Source organism: Hemitrygon akajei, chromosome 31, assembly GCF_048418815.1.
Source record: "Hemitrygon akajei chromosome 31, sHemAka1.3, whole genome shotgun sequence".
Lineage (NCBI taxonomy): Eukaryota > Metazoa > Chordata > Chondrichthyes > Myliobatiformes > Dasyatidae > Hemitrygon > Hemitrygon akajei.
The window spans coordinates 12,064,871-12,080,849 of record NC_133154.1 but is presented as its reverse complement, the minus strand read 5'-3'; the positions used below and the strand labels follow the sequence as shown (position 1 = coordinate 12,080,849).

General features: G+C 37.9%; 1 protein-coding gene across 17 annotated transcripts in view; it reads left to right on the top strand.

Moving 5' to 3' along the window:
- Nucleotides 1-15,979, top strand: part of LOC140719458 (RNA binding protein fox-1 homolog 1-like) — a 267,927-nt gene that overhangs the window by 237,483 nt on the left and 14,465 nt on the right. For 10 of the 17 annotated variants that reach the window (XM_073034145.1, XM_073034141.1, XM_073034151.1 and 7 more), the window contains 4 exons: nt 1,224-1,353; nt 6,081-6,123; nt 9,922-9,986; nt 13,445-13,517. In XM_073034145.1, the coding sequence (XP_072890246.1) occupies nt 1,224-1,353; nt 6,081-6,123; nt 9,922-9,986; nt 13,445-13,517 (311 nt within the window). Of the gene's footprint in view, nt 1-1,223; nt 1,354-5,258; nt 5,299-6,080; nt 6,124-9,921; nt 9,987-13,444; nt 13,518-15,979 lie in introns of those variants that run through there. The other 7 variants (XM_073034152.1, XM_073034154.1, XM_073034140.1 and 4 more) reach the window with 4 other exon arrangements.

The window sequence follows — 15,979 nt, the reverse complement described above, 5'->3', positions numbered from 1 at the left end:
TTTCTGTTGCCTGATGAGGCTTCTGTTCCCATGTCTGTAGGGTCACCAAAGCACCCGCCTTTGGCCCATTCCTATTTGTAATCTGAGTCATTCCCCTCAGCAATATAGTCTGAAAAAGTGCAGACAATCATCATATGCATGCTATTACCATCCACCTGTACATTAGCACTGCTTGTTCTAACCACTCCACTCTAGTTAAATTGTCAAGTTACTTGTCATGCAGTGATAGATAGGAAGAAACTTTTCAGATTTAATATTGAGAAAAAGACATCATTTCAGACCTATCATAATATTCATATCTTAGATGTTGATTCTAGTACGCTTCATAGCAGCTATCTGAAACTATCAAAGTTATGTATAATCTTCATAACATATTTAAGAAATGAGCTTCAGATCATATTTGGAACTTGGACTGTAACTCTCTTTTTCTATCTCTTTATGACTCTGCTTCACTCATCTGAAATTTTCATCAACCCTGACATTAATCACTTCTGTTAGTGATCATCTACAGCTCTGCTATCCCTCATTAAACTTGGGATCAATTAAATGATACTTAATCTTTTCCAACTGGCTTATTATCTACATCAGTCTATACCCTGAGATGATCTAAGATTGACGGACTGTTCAACATGAGTTCTAATTAGACTCTGTCTTTTTAAATCACTTTAAGAAATACATCAGCATTATATTTACTTTTGTAGTAACCACATAGTGCTGTTTGCAGACCTTCAATGACTCATAAACCAGAGCCCCTAGTTCGCTCACTTGTCCAGCAATCTTGAACATGCATGGTATTATCAATGTTTCACACCAAGTAGATGTCTGAGCAAATATTCTTTCTTACCATGGGCCGTGATTGGATTAGGACTAGGGTCCTACTACTGCGATTGCTGTGGCTAATGTCTGCGTCATTTGGTCTCACTTTTTAATTCAGGAACAATTAATTTTGTGTTTGTGAATAATTATTTTTACAATTTCATGTGTATTTCAGAGACAATGTTAATATATTACATATTTATAGAAGTATTTTGTAGTGGCCTTGTGTTAATTTTACAAGTTTTCAGTGATGCTTGTATGTATCACATTACAATTGTTTGTGGTCTTTAATTGACATGTCAAAGCCACTGTTGATGCTGCTTAAACAGTTATTTTGAAATAATACAGTATTTGATGACAGTTTTTGGCAGTGACCTATTTCTCTCCTCCATTCTGCACATCTTCAGTTCCTGGTTTCCCATATCAAGCAGCCACTACTGCAGCTGCCCTGAGAGGTGCCCTGAGAGGACGAGGTCGTGCGGTCTATAGCGCATTCCGTGCAGCAGCACCTCCCACTGCCATCCCAGCCTATGGAGGGTAAGCAAATATGTCTGGAATTGAATTAGTAATCTTTGTGCATGAAGATTTGACTTGGATAATTATCACTGTATCTAATATCATTACTCTCCTTTTTTGCATTCTGTATTCAGTTATTGTCTTTTTTTTAAAGAGTGTGCTTAATGTCATAACATACTGTATTACTAATTGGATGACCTCTGATTGACCCCTTTCCTCAATCCTCACACTGAAAGCAAAAAAAAATCTTTGCTCAGTGATTTACTCTATCTAATATGGGAGTTTTTATGTGGAACATAATGGGTTATCTACAAAATTCATGGTTTAGAGATACTGCCTTGGTAAAACAGCCAACATAATCAAAAATCATAATCCCACCCTGGATTTCTCTTTTCTCCCCTCTCCCATTGGGCAAAAGATGCAAAACCTTGAAAGCACTTACCACAAAGCCCAAGAACAGCTTCTACTCCACTATTCACTGACTATTGAATAGTTCCCTGGTATAATAGGATGGGTCGTTGACCTCACTAACTAACTTATCGTGACCTTGCATTTTATTGCTTCCTGCACTGCACTTTCTCTGCAAATTTTACACATTATTCTGCATTGTTAGTATTTTAGCTTGTTCTATCTCAGTACACTGTGTAATGAATTGACCTGTATGAACAGCATGCAAGACAAGCTTTCCACTGTCTTGCGGTACACATCACAACAATAAACCAATTCCAATTGTTCTTCTATGTCCATCAAATCAACAGCAGTTTTGATTACGTTAAGCTACATGCAATATCTTCAGATAACTTCATAGATTGTACTATAAGATTTGTTTGTGGTTTATTGGTATGTCTTTTGCTTAAGCAAATAAAATGGATATTTAATTAGGGTATCATTCAGAATATCTAAAGAAGTGGACTTAAGCAAATTAGGTTTGAATTGAGCAATTGTAAGATACAAATTCAAGTTTATACTGAAATAGATGTCAAAATAAATCATGTTTTAAAATTTCTTTAAGGAGTTAGACTTAGTCTTAATTTCAAATTATGAACATTACTTTCTCTTTTTAATACCTCCTCTTTTCATAAATTGCCTAAACAGTCTGTTTGGACAATAAAATACATCTATGAGAACAATAAAATAGATTACTTACTCCTAAATTCTCCTCTTCCATTGAGATTAAGAACTGGATATTTTGCCTGATCTGCTCACCATGAAACTCTTTTGCCCATTAATTACTCCTTACAACCTGTTACCAATTCTGTGTGTACTATACACAGAAATAATTGTTATCCTGATGTTTACTCATTGGAGTGACAGTTTCCCCATTTTTTTTTTGCTTAGAAGCTTACAGTGACTAACCTTCCTATGAGAGTGTCTCCCATTAGCAATATCAGTTATTTTCTTAGAGGTGAATCTTTGCTCACTAATCAGGTGTGTTATGTTAGAGTTCCAACATTTCACTGATTTTGTTCAGTTAAGCATTCTATTTTTGATTTATCAAACATAATGTTCAACTCTAATACAGCATTTTGTATTCTTAACTGAATAGGGAATACATGCTTAATCATAGTCATTGCAGCATATGCTTCCAGTTTCACTTTTTAAGCAATAAGGAAATATGTATGATATTTTTGTTAAATTTTTCATATTCTCTATACAGTCCTTGGTCCTTTGATTCATTTTTTAGGCTGAATTGAGCACGATTATATAAGTTTATAAATAGAGGAAGGTGTTGATCCCTCTCTCAAGTATCATAGTTATACAATTGTTTCCACATTTATATTGAGCATAGAGGTTGTTAATGCAGCTTTTTGTGACTTTCTTACAAGTTGACCATATTGTAAGTTCCTTTCTGACCTCTTTCCACTGTGAGGCACACAAGTTCAAGTGTGTGGAATTTGACCTCTGTCCTCCCTGTTTATGAAGCCAATTCTTTTCACTAGTTCTCCAATATCTCAAGCTATGGCATTGCTTGCCATTCAATTGGTTTACATTCTTGTTAATAAATAGAACAGTAAGTTCATCCTAGATATTGCCACATTGCACTTGTGCATAGGTCTTGTTTTTCTTTCCCTGCATGGTTTCAAAAACTCAAGCATGCTGGGTGCAGTCAATGATTGGTGTACTGTTAAATAGTGTGTAACCCATTACTTCAAATCACCTCAAGTAGGTGATGCCGCCCTGTCAATAAATGTAAAGGAATGGAGAGAAAAGGTATTTAGAAAAAATTGGCAGCAGAGATCCTTAATCTGCTACAGAAGGATTTTCTAATTTTCTGTCAATCAAGTAACTTCAACAGCACTGTCTCTGAAAAAAATATTTAACAGAAGCATGTTTTAACATAATATGGACTTAAGAATCCTTAAAGCATGTGGATAATTTTTGTTGGCTAACATTGTCACTGATGGCTGAGAAGGAAGGTTTTTCTCAAGTGAAAGAGGAGCTTAGGTATATTGGATTTTTAAATTGCAAAATACCGAATACTGGGCTAGAGAAATTCTGAAACCATTGAAGTACATGCTTCCAAATCATGTGCATTGTATATTAAAATGCTTAATGAATAAATGATTTGCCCTAAGTGGTTTTAAGAACTCTTGATTCAAATCACACTCATCAGAACTAGTGTGCATTTATGAAATTTTCAGTTCATTTTTAAGGCACATACATACTGCAAGAGTTGGCAGTGTTACTGTACAGCAGTGTGAATATCTTCAGTTAGGTGCATCCCATAATGTAACTAATACCAGCCTATTTTACTATAAATAGTGGGTCTTATTAACCCATTGGTGGAATAAGCCTGCATTGGACTAAACAAAAGGAATCCGAGTCCCTGTGTTGATAAAGGAACATTAGCAGATTTGCAGCCTCTCAGGCTTTTTCTGTCAGTCAATGCCTAATTTTAACTTCAGCCATACCTTTCATGCTTTAATTCCATATCCTCTGATATTCTTAACACATTTTTCATATAAACGTATTTCAAACTTACAATTTCCTTTGAACCAGTATCCATCCACAATATTTTGAAGTGAAACTACTTTTGTGTTTCCACTGCTGATGCTATAGAAAATGTGATTCCTGGTTTACTTTTAAATAACCCAGCCCTAATTTTTAAAAGAATTCTGAAAGTAATTACTCCAGCTAAAGTACTGAATTCTATTATTTTAGTTTCTTTAGTTAATCTCACTTAACTTTCTACATTGAAGAAATAAATGCGTAATTTATTATGCTTAATTTAACACATAAGCTGCCAGTACCATTCTGGTAAATCTGAGCTGCACCCTTTTGAAGGCTAAAGTGTCTGAGATGCAATGCTAAGAATTGAATGCAGACCTCCGGACTGAAACCGACCAATGTTCCTTACAATTGAAGCATTGCTTCTTCATTGAGTATTCCAGTCCTCTTGAAGTAAAAGCCAACATTCTGTTAGCCCTTTGGTTACATTTTGTAGATCTCTTTTAATAACAGGTGCAGCCTGCAAATTAGAAGGATAAGCAGAAGCTGTCTAGAAAATCAGAAGCTGAGTTAGTAGAATCTCTCTTTAAATTTCAAATCCCATTTCTGTGTTCATGTAGTGTAGAGTTGAATGCTAATTAGATGGCTCACCTAACTGAAGAGCTCTGATACTGCCAAGTTATGTACTGTAAACCTGTAGCCCAGCCATATTGATAGACAATCAGGTGCTTAAAAATGGCAGTTCCAAATTAATGGCTTCAAAATGGCAGCATGATTGTAAATACATTTCAGGACGAGCATAATTTGAAAGGTATACCTTGCATGTTTAGAAAGAAAGAAAATTCCTAATAAAGTGTTCAAAGATTTCTGATGAGTATTTGATCTTGCCATGGAGTTCTTGTGACAAACCTTACCTGCATTGGCCCCTGCATGTTGAAATTGCAGTAATGAGAGTGTTTCTGTGTGCATCTCTGCAGTGTGGTTTACCAAGATGGATTTTATGGTGCCGATCTCTATGTAAGTATAAATATTATTTTACACTGTCACCCTTCTGCTGATGAAGCCATTCTTTAAATCAGTATGCTATTACTTCCTCCAGCTATGTATACTTTTCCATATCTGGAAGGGGTGTTAATTTCAGAGTTTACTGAACCTTAACCCTAGTTATGTAAACTTGAAGGTATTTGCCTCAGTTTTATACCCTGTTTGAGTTTCATCAACGGAAAAATTGTGATCCTTTTCTAATTACAATATACAGTATTCCGAAACCTTGAAGCATTGCGCTCTGAAAGAATCAGTTTCTTTTGAAATACGTTGACAGCATTGCTTTTGTATTGAGTAAGGATGACCTTTGCTGCACTGGTTCTGATGCTGCACCTAGTTTGTAAGTAAGATCTTGAGAAACAAATTTTTAAAGCTCCCAGAATTGCTCACAATTCTTCTGCCCTTTTCATTTTTACAGTTAATTGTGTTGGAATTAATTGGAAAAAATATTATTCTGTCAAGAATGTATTTGACTTTGAAATCAAATCCCTCATCTTTTGATCTATAAATAGTAGAGATGGCAGTTGGCAAAAAGAAATGTTGTGACAGGTGTTCAGAGTAAATTTAACAAATGTTCAACCTTTTCAATATAGTCATTGTGCAGCCTGTGACCGCCTCTTGTTTATCAATTAGGTTTAACAGTGTAAACCATCCTCCAAATAGAATGGCTTTATCCAAGGAGGGTCTCTCTCATTTTGGTTGCTTTTTTTTAATCTAGCCTCGTCGCCAATGTTCTTCCCTGTGTTTTATTATAGAATAGTATATCAGGAACCAGTGTATAGCAGTAAGTTACCGCAGGTATGATAGAAATGTGTGAAGAGACCAATCGCACAGATTGTGGATTGCAGTGAAAATCCTACTAACAGCAAAGACTGCAGTTAGGGATGGGAGCAGGCACCATGGAGATAAAGCATTCTTGCAGAGTCCTCTGATTTCACCAAGAGCTTAACACAAATGTAAACCAAAAAAACACTCCCCTGCTAATGAATATAATTGGTAGGTTTTATAACATGGGTTGTGTTGATTACCAACTCAATGCGTTTAATTTTGAATCATTAAAGTGTTGAAGGAGAGTGTATTATTCTTTCAGTCGGATTAATGGTTAATGCAACACTAAGGCTTCATTCTAGGGAAAAGTTTCCCCTCCTATTTAGGTGGAATGGGGATCTGGCTTACTCAAGGTGAGAGAAGAGTTTTCCAATGTGGCACTTGAGTGGATTAACTCACATAGTTAGTGTGAGTGGATTTTACTTATTTATATCTTATTGGAAAAAACTTTATTTCCCATTCCACAGAAAAAAATATAAACAGGAAGTTTTCTTCCAGATTTGTGGAAACCTTGCAACAGGGACCATATAAGCATGACCTGGTGTGACACTATTTTCTACCTTTTTCCCCTCCCTTTCATCTAAACTAAACCTGATGCAGATATGGTGGGTTTTTTAATATATACTTTACTGTCCAAAAACCTATTTCATTGGAGTCCTGAAAGACTGGAATATCAGGGTCTCAGCCTGTGTCTGAAAGTAGGTAGTTATAACAGTGTTGTTTACACTGAGGCTTGGAAAAAATCTTTGAGGACACATGTCTGTAATAAGAGAGATGAATGAGGTAATAAAACTTCTCCTTTGAAAAGAGTGGAAGCAATATCATTGGGAAATGCGAAACCAGCCGGCAGTACATTAATCATGCAAGAAAGTGAAGATAAAACCTAATGGGATCCAAGCATTGAATTCCAATGAACCAAGTCACTTTTATTCACTAAAGTACATTGTGCTGTAAACCCCATCATACTTTTCCATTTATTCATTTCTCACTGCATTTGGGGGAGGTCTCAATTGAGTGCCTAACTTTAAATATTTAGGAATTTCTTGCTCATAAATATTTAAATGCAGTCCAGGTAGAATTATTGTCTTCTGATCACTTTTCACATGCAGTCTATACAGGGAATGTTCAAGACACAGGGTTTCTTTTTCCATGGACATACAATTACTGAGTGTGTTCACCAAATTTCTGGTAAAATTCAGAATCTAATCTAATAAAAACTGAATTTGATTTATTGATGTAGAACAATGGCCCTTATAATACAGACAGCACATAATTTCTGTATATTTTATAAAAAACATCCATTAATTCTGCTGTATTTGTTTTGGAAGTGAATACGTGGAGCAGTACATCCCGTTGACTCCAGCACATCTATCACTAGTGCCATTCTGTGCATAATACGAGAAAAGTGTGTTTTTAGAGTCAAGTCATACAGCACAAAAACAGGCCCTTTGCCCAAGAAGTCAGTACTACACATTTAAGTTAATCCCATTTTATTCTCCCTAGATTCCTATCACAGATTCTGCTCTTCTACATAAAAAAATCAATTTGAAGTGAAAAATTAATTAACCAATCTGCGTCTTTGTGTGTAGGAAGGAATTGGAGCTCTTGGTCAAATGGTCAAAGTGAAAGTACAAATGTCCACACAGTCAGTGCTAGGCATCCAGATCAAACTAAACTGGATCATTGTTATAAGGCAACATGTCTCCCAGCTGCACCATTGCACCACCCTCTTTTATCTCCATTTCTCTCCTTTTCAAAGTTAGTATTTTGCTGGTTTGTGGTTTTAAGTCTTCAGTACCCCCCACTCAGAGGGCATTTACCTGTGCATACTCAATTACTGCCAGCTCCTGCTTCTCTCCACACACCCCTGCAACCATTTAGAACATAGGAGCGGTAGGTAGTCCTGTTGATCTCCTTTGAGGAGGGTCATTCCAGCATTTTGCCTCCTTCCCCCATCCCCACGTGGTCCTTTCACACAACTCAGATTGGAAAGGGAAGCTGGATGATTTGTATTAGCTCTGTTTACCTACGCCACCATGAAAATGCTGAGAAGGAGGTGCAGTCATCTCAAGCACCCTTTCTACCAAAGCAGCAAGACTAATTCAATGAGTGCAGCTAATTGTACCTCATCGTCTTTACCTCCAGCTCTACCTGACAATTAAATTTGCTCTGGGCTACTCTTTTAACAGAACTTGGTTCATAAAATTCGTTGTTAGAAGTAAAGTGATTTTTTTTTTAGTGCATACAGTAATTATGTCAGGCGATAAATGTTGGATATATTCAAGATTAGTGATACATTTAATCCTTTTGCTGGTCAGTAATGATTTTTTTAAAAAGTTAATTCCAAGCAAGCAGTCACTATAAGTAATCTATTTTCCACAGATGCCTGATAAATATGCTGTAGAGTTTGGTTAGTATCACAGCTCCCACCTCTAACTGCAGCAAGAACTCTTAATGTGGTTTGCTTGACGTGAACGTTAACCTCTTAGGTATGCGGGAGAGGCTGCAATGAATGAATGGTGATCGTGAATGTTTATTACATTTTCATATATACATTTATACATAATACTGAGAATTGTGGCTGCACGCTCTAGTAATCCAGGCTGTTTCCTTCACTCGGCTTGCCATAGCAAATAGGGCTGAGGGCCGTCCCCTGGAGAATGCTGGGACGGCCAGAGTTAGTCTGTGGATCATTTGGTTGGTGATTGCTAGTGCTGTAGATTTGGACATTCGCATGCTCCAATTTCTCCTGATTGACAGATTCCACAGCTTGACTGTTTAGAAAATAAAGATTCATTTGTACCTGCATATTTAATCTAATGTTTTAAAACTGCATTTGTTTTATTATGATCTATTAAACTTGGGTTACAGATGGCAATTATACAACACATCATTTTGGCAGTGCTTCTAAAGTAAAATTCTTAGCAGGGTTCAAAATCTGCTCTAGTTTTGCACATCTGTTAAACATTTCCTGTTCAGCAGACTGCAATTTCTCCCATCCCCAGGAGTTCTGATTATGAAAGCAACTTGTGCGTGGTTAATATTGGGTAGAAGGCAACTGCACTTGGCCTGTTAATGCTTCCTGGCTCCATTCATTAACTGGAGGGATACTGCAATCCTTGAACTGTACTGAAGTGTCCCAAGGAAAGACGAGGAAGTGGGTTGGGGAGAGACATGTGCTTTTTGAATGGAAATTTACAGCTTTCTTTTAATTTCCATTTTTCTTTATTGCATTCCAGTAGGATTGGCAGCAATTGATTTTTTTTTCATTTTCCGTCTCTAAATTTTGAATCTGGTGATCTAACTTTAATATGGATGGATCCTTCTTTCCCTTCACATTATAATGAATTGAAATAAACAGCAAAAATTCCAACCAGATTCTTTGGTAGTTTCATAGTGCTAAAGAGTTTGCAGGGTCAGCAGATGCCCAAGTTATTTCAGCATTAGGCAGTGGGTTTGGTGGGTATGAGTGGTCGGGTTTGAAGTAGGTGGGGAGCTTTTTTGCATGTGGGGCCCTGAATGAAGTTGGTACAAGGTTTCAGTCTGAGAGTATACAGTCAGATATTTAAGTTGTCACCTAAGATTTTTTACACCATTAATTCCAAAAGGAAAAGACACAAAATCTGCACTGCTAACAATGAATGGTGCATGCATCAAATTTTATATTAAAGTTTATAATGTATAAAACAAATGCAGTTCTCCCCATTGATTTGGTGTATGGTGTGAGCATGTTGCAGAGTTCTGAGATATCTTCCTGATTATTCCCAGGGTGGATATGCAGCCTACAGGTATGCACAGCCAGCAACTGCAACTGCTACTGCATACAGTGACAGGTAAGTGCCAAGTCTACCCTCCTCATTACTATTTGCTTCTAAAGTCTTTATTTTCACAAAAGGGATCCAGTGTTTGCTGTAACATTGAACTTACTTTGCCGGGTGATATCATGGTGCAGTTGCGGTTTGAAGTTTGTAGCTGAGAACATTTTATGCTGAGTAGCTGTAAATAAAGTGCATCATTTCTGTAATTAATAAAATGTTACAATGCAGGTAGGTTAAATTACTGACAGTGTTTTGTATGGATTATCCATTAGTGAATGAACCAATCATTCTTCATCATGTAACTGTAAGTATAAAATCACTGTCAGGTCAAAGACGTAAAAACACAGAAGTACCAGAAAGGGTGAAGGCCCATTCTCTCAACCGTCTTGTAATTATTTTTCCTCCTACTTACTCTTGTTAAAGATCACCCAGTAAGATATTTGTTCCACACTCAGTAGTTATTGCTTTGCCTTCCTCAACTAACAAAGCCTTAATGGTGAGCCTCTCACCTTGAGCAAGTTAAAATGCAACTGGAAGGTTATGAATCCCACCAACAAAAAGCTTCCACCTATGCAGGGATGGCATTATGAAATTAAATCCACCAACACTGCTGACAGGCAATATTTCTACACTTTGTTGTTCTGTCTCATTTGTCATTTCCATCATCCAGAATTTGAACATCTGAGGTAAAATCAAACCAAGCAAGCATTTTTAATAAAAATATAAGTCATTCTGCAGATGCTGGAAATGCAGATTAACACAAAATGCTGGAGGGCTCAGTGGGTCAGGCATCATCTGTGGAGAGGAATAAACAGTTGATGTTTCAGGTTGAGACCCTGCATCGAGACTCATGGTGAAGTGCAGCATGATGTTACCCTTGATGATAAATAAAAAATCTTCTGATAGCAATGTCTAACACCCTTTAAAATATATCTCCTTGCTGCTTTCACTCAGGGACAGTAGATGACTGTCTGGTTCAGGGGTTCCCAACCTTTTATTATGCCATGGCTATGCTATGCCATTGGCTGAGGGGTCCATGAGCTCCAGGTTGGGAATCCCAGGCCTAGGTTTTCAGCAGCATTTGGAAGAGGATTCATTCCTGTTAATTGAGATTCGTTCAGATTAAAACCAAGAGAAGTACTGTATTACTTGGATTTCTTGATACCCATGCTTAGTGTGTTGGATTATTGATTGCAACAACATTGGTAGAGTAATCAGGCAATGGGAACAGAAAGATACCCTTCTGTTATTTTGTAGGCTTTGGAAATTTGATGTTTACTCTATTTTGAGCATATGATTTCTTATTTTAAGAAATGCCTTTTTTCTCAAAAGGAGCATGTCAAGTTGTTTACATGCCACAAATTACACAGCCAGTGCAGCACATGATTGATTGGATACTGTCAACCTAAAACTCCCTTAGGCCATCTTTCAGTCAATGCACTGACCTTACAGAAAAGTGTTGTTTTAAAGGCTTCTAACATTACTCTGCCTTCACATAATGAAAAATATTTTGTTCTCATTGTTCACTGGATTAAATTTTCTTTGGAAATAATATAAATGGGCTGGCAGTAGTGCTGATCTCACGCAGCTCTAGTGACCCCCAGCTCAATCCTGTCCTCAGGTGCTGTCTGTGTAGAGTTTATATGTTCTCCTTGTGACTGCACGGTGCTCCAGTTTCCTCCCACTGGGCATGCTGTTTGGAAGATTAATTGGCTACTCTAAATCACATTGGTGTAGGGTAGATATTATGGGATGCAAGAGAGAATAGCTTACAGGAAATTAAGTGGGGGAATGGGATTGATGGAATTTCTCTGACAGCTGACATAGACTTGGACCAGTGTTTTAAGGAAAATGAATAAATTGTAATAAACAAGGCCTTTTCACCTGCTGCATCTTTGTCAAAAGGCTCACTTCACCTCAACCTTCATAAAGTAAGCCCTTTTTCAAATATTTAAGCTCTCATAGCCATAATGCTCCATTATGATTGCATACCATCCGGTTAGTCCTGTTTCTGTTTATTCCAATTTACATCTAATTTGCTAGCCAGTGAGCAGCTACTTCTCTCAAAACCTTTCATATTTTGAGATCTTCTTTAAATCCCCCATTAATCCTCCTCATTCTAGGGGAAAATGCATCTTGAGCTTTTTTTTTGTAATAGACCAATTCTGATTTTTAATTTTTTTTTTACTATGTTCAATGTTTATATAATTGTCCAGAAATCCATACAGTGCACTAACTAGCCTGACCAATGTCCTGTGCAGATTAAAAAATAGGTTGTGTTTAATGTAGAGAATCTACCAAGATGCTTCTATGAAGCATGAAATTCCAGTATTTGTTTCTAAATTCTGTACACAGACTTTATGAAATCTAGTGTCCTTTTTCTTTGGGGTGTTGCTTATTTGTGCTGTCAAATATTAAAGATTTCTGCTCATTTCTAGAACATAGTTTTACAAATCCAGCTTGAATCAAGCTGTAAAATAAATTGTAAGCAATGGAGAAACATTCTATCTGCATGTTGTTTTCTTTTCCCAGTTTTGTGTCTACGTCTTAGTAAATATAGAAATCAAGTATCAACACAACCAATATATTATCAGTTTTTTTTAAACTATCGAGCTTTCCAACAGAGAAAACCGTTTCCGTGTAGAAGCGCTTCCAACGTGTTCTCTAGTCTTACTGCCTTTCAGAAATAAAACTTTCTACCTGGTCATGAGCTTTTCTATAAGTTCACCTGTGACTTCTTGAGCACATTTTCAATGAATCAAAGTTGAAGGAGTTCATGAAATGACTAGTTGAAGACTGTGTCCAATATAATTATTGATAATTCATGGCATATAGCAGTTTGACATTCCTTTTGAGAAATAAAGAAAATATATGTTTAAAATGGTGGAAGCAGTCAAACTTCCAAAGGGATTTGAGGCTTTCACTTCTATTTCCTCTCTGCCCCCCTCTGTCTCTATATCCCTCAAAAAATATATCAATTGGTTTCTATCAAATTGATTATTTACAGGGTAAGAGAAAACACCTATTTCTGCTGTTGGTGACTCAGGAAATTTAATTAGCTTTTGAACCTTCTGGTACCTTACAAAGTGGTCATTTTTCTTTGATTATCAACAGCCTTTCTTACTGTAAGGCATCAAGTCTCAGTAATCTTATAAATCTAATAGGTGTATTTAGTAACAATTGAGAATTGGAATCCTGGTGGAATTTTCCACCAAACTAATATTCTGAGGTCCGTTGTAGGAGTCCCAGTTATAGTGTTGCTGTTTTGTTGAAATAGTTAACATTTGCACAAAGTGTTGGGGGTGGCGGGGGAGACCTGGTTCAATGCAACACTGCCTATTGTATATATTAACACACAAAATGCTCGAGGAACTCAGCAGGTCAGGCAAAGGAATAAGTATTATAAATACTGCTATTGGTATTGCTGAATGTATTTCTGCACTTATATTGCAAATTATTGTACCCTTTTCCAGCTATGGGCGTGTTTACACGGCAGATCCCTATCACACACTTGCTCCCGCGCCTACTTATGGAGTTAGCGCTGTGGTAAGTCACTCATATTTATTTTATTTTTTTTAAATAGGTAATTTTATTACGGTCTTTAATGTAAAACAGATCACAGAATTGTAAAAAGTCAAAATGAGCACCAAGCCAAAAGAGGTGATGAAAAGCTGTCAGATCAGGCCTGGGTGGCTGAGGGAGGAGGGTTACGGAGAGTTGCTGGATAGGATGACTACATACAGCACAATTACTGAAAAGTCAGTAAATACTCGGGTTATGATCAGTCCGCAAAGTTGCAACTCTGAGAACAGACCCATGAAGCATCACAACTCAAAAGAGACATTGGAAGAGGTAGGTATGGTCAAGCTACAGACAGATTCATAAGAAAATACATTATCAGTGTATTGTGGACATCATTATTGCCAATTCGTGTCTAAAAAAAATAGAAATTCTGTGCAAGGTGATTGCTGACATTCAAATTCAAGAACATTAGGAAAGAAAGGAAATTCAAATGGGCAATAATTTATAGAGGTAAACAAGGTTAGACTTGAAGTGTATTGTGACAATTTACCGAGTGGCGAGTTTTCAAGCTTTTGTACTCCGAGCAGGTTCAATAAATTTAGTTTCACAACTTGCCTTGTTGAGAGTTGATTCAGTAAATATCTTAGAAACATAGAAAACCTACAGCACAATACAGGCCCTCCGGCCCACAAAGTTGTGCCGAACCTGTCCCTGCCTTAGAAACTACCAGGCTTACCCATAGCCCTCTATTTTTCTCAGCTCCATGTACCTATCCAAAAGTCTCTTAAAAGACCCTGTCGTATCCGCCTCCACCACCGTTGCCGGCAGCCCATTCCACATGCTCACCATTCTCTGAGTAAAAAAACTTACCCCTGACATCTCCTCTGTACCTACTCCCCAGCACCTTAAACCTGTGTCCTCTTGTGGCAACCATTTCAGCACTACTAGGAAAAAGCCTCTGATTCTCCACACGATCAATGCCTCTCATCATCTTATACACCTCTATCAGGTCACCACTCATCCTCCATCACTCCCTTCACTCATAAGGCATGCTCCCCAATCCAGAAATGTCCTTGTAAATCTCCTCTGCACCCTTTCTATGGCTTCCACATCCTTCCTGTAATGAGGTGACCAGAACTGAGTACAGTACTTCAAGTGGGGTCTGACCAGGGTCCTATATAGCTGCAACATTACCTCTCAGCTCCTAAATTCAGTTCCACAATTGATGAAGGTCAATGTACCGTACGCCTTCTTAACCACAGAGTCAACCTGTGCAGCTGCTTTGAGCGTCCTATGGACTCGGACCACAAGATCCCTCTGATCCTCCACACTGCCAAGAGTCTTACCATTAATACTATATTCTGCCACCATATTTGACCTACTAAACTGAACCACTTCACACTTATCTGGGTTAAACTCGATCTGCCACTTCTCAGCCCAGTTTTGCATCCTATCAATGTCCCGCTGTAACCTGACCACCCTTCACACTATCCACAACACCTCCAACCTTTGTGTCATCAGCAAACTTACTAACCTATCCCTCCCTGATCCAGGTCATTTATAAAAATCATGAAGACTAAGGGTCCCAGAACAGATCCCTGAGGCACTACACTGGTGACCAACCTCCATGCAGAATATGACCCATCTACGACCAGTCTTTGCCTTCTGTGTGCAAGCCAGTTCTGGATCCACAAAGCAATGTCCCCTTGGATCCCATGCCTCCTTACTTTCTCAATAAGCCTTGCATGGGGTACCTTATCAAATGCCATGCTGAAATCCATATGCACTACATCTACTGCTCTTCCTTCATCAAAGTGTTTAGCACATCCTCAAAAAATTCAATCAGGCTCTTAAGGCATGACCTGCCCTTGACAAAGCCATGCTGACTATTCCTAATCATATTATACCTCTCCAAATGTTCATAAATCCTGCCTCTCAGGATCTTCTCTGTCAACTTACCAACCACTGAGGTAAGACTTACTGGTCTATAATTTCTTGGGCTATTTCTACTCCCTTTCTTGAATGAAGGAACAACATCCGCAACCCTCCAATCCTCCGGAACCTCTCCCGTCCACATTGATGATGCAAAGATCATTGCCAGAGGCTCAGCAATTTCCTCCCTCGCCTCCCACAGTAGCCTGAGGTACATCTCATCCAGTCCCGGCGACTTATCCAACTTGATGCTTTCCAAAAGCTCCAGCACATCATCTTTCTTAATTTCTACATGCTCAAGCTTTTCAGGCTGCTGCAAGTCATCACTACTATCACCAAGATCTTTTCCATAGTGAATACTGAAGCAAAGTATTCATTAAGTACCTCTGCTATTTCCTCCGGTCCCATACACACTTTCCCACTGTCACACTTGATAGGTCCTACTCTTTCACGTCTTATCCTCTTGCTCTTCACATACTTGTAGAATGCCTTGGGGTTTCCTTAATCCTGCCCGCCAAGGCCTTCTCATGGCCCCTTCTGGCTCTCCTAATTTC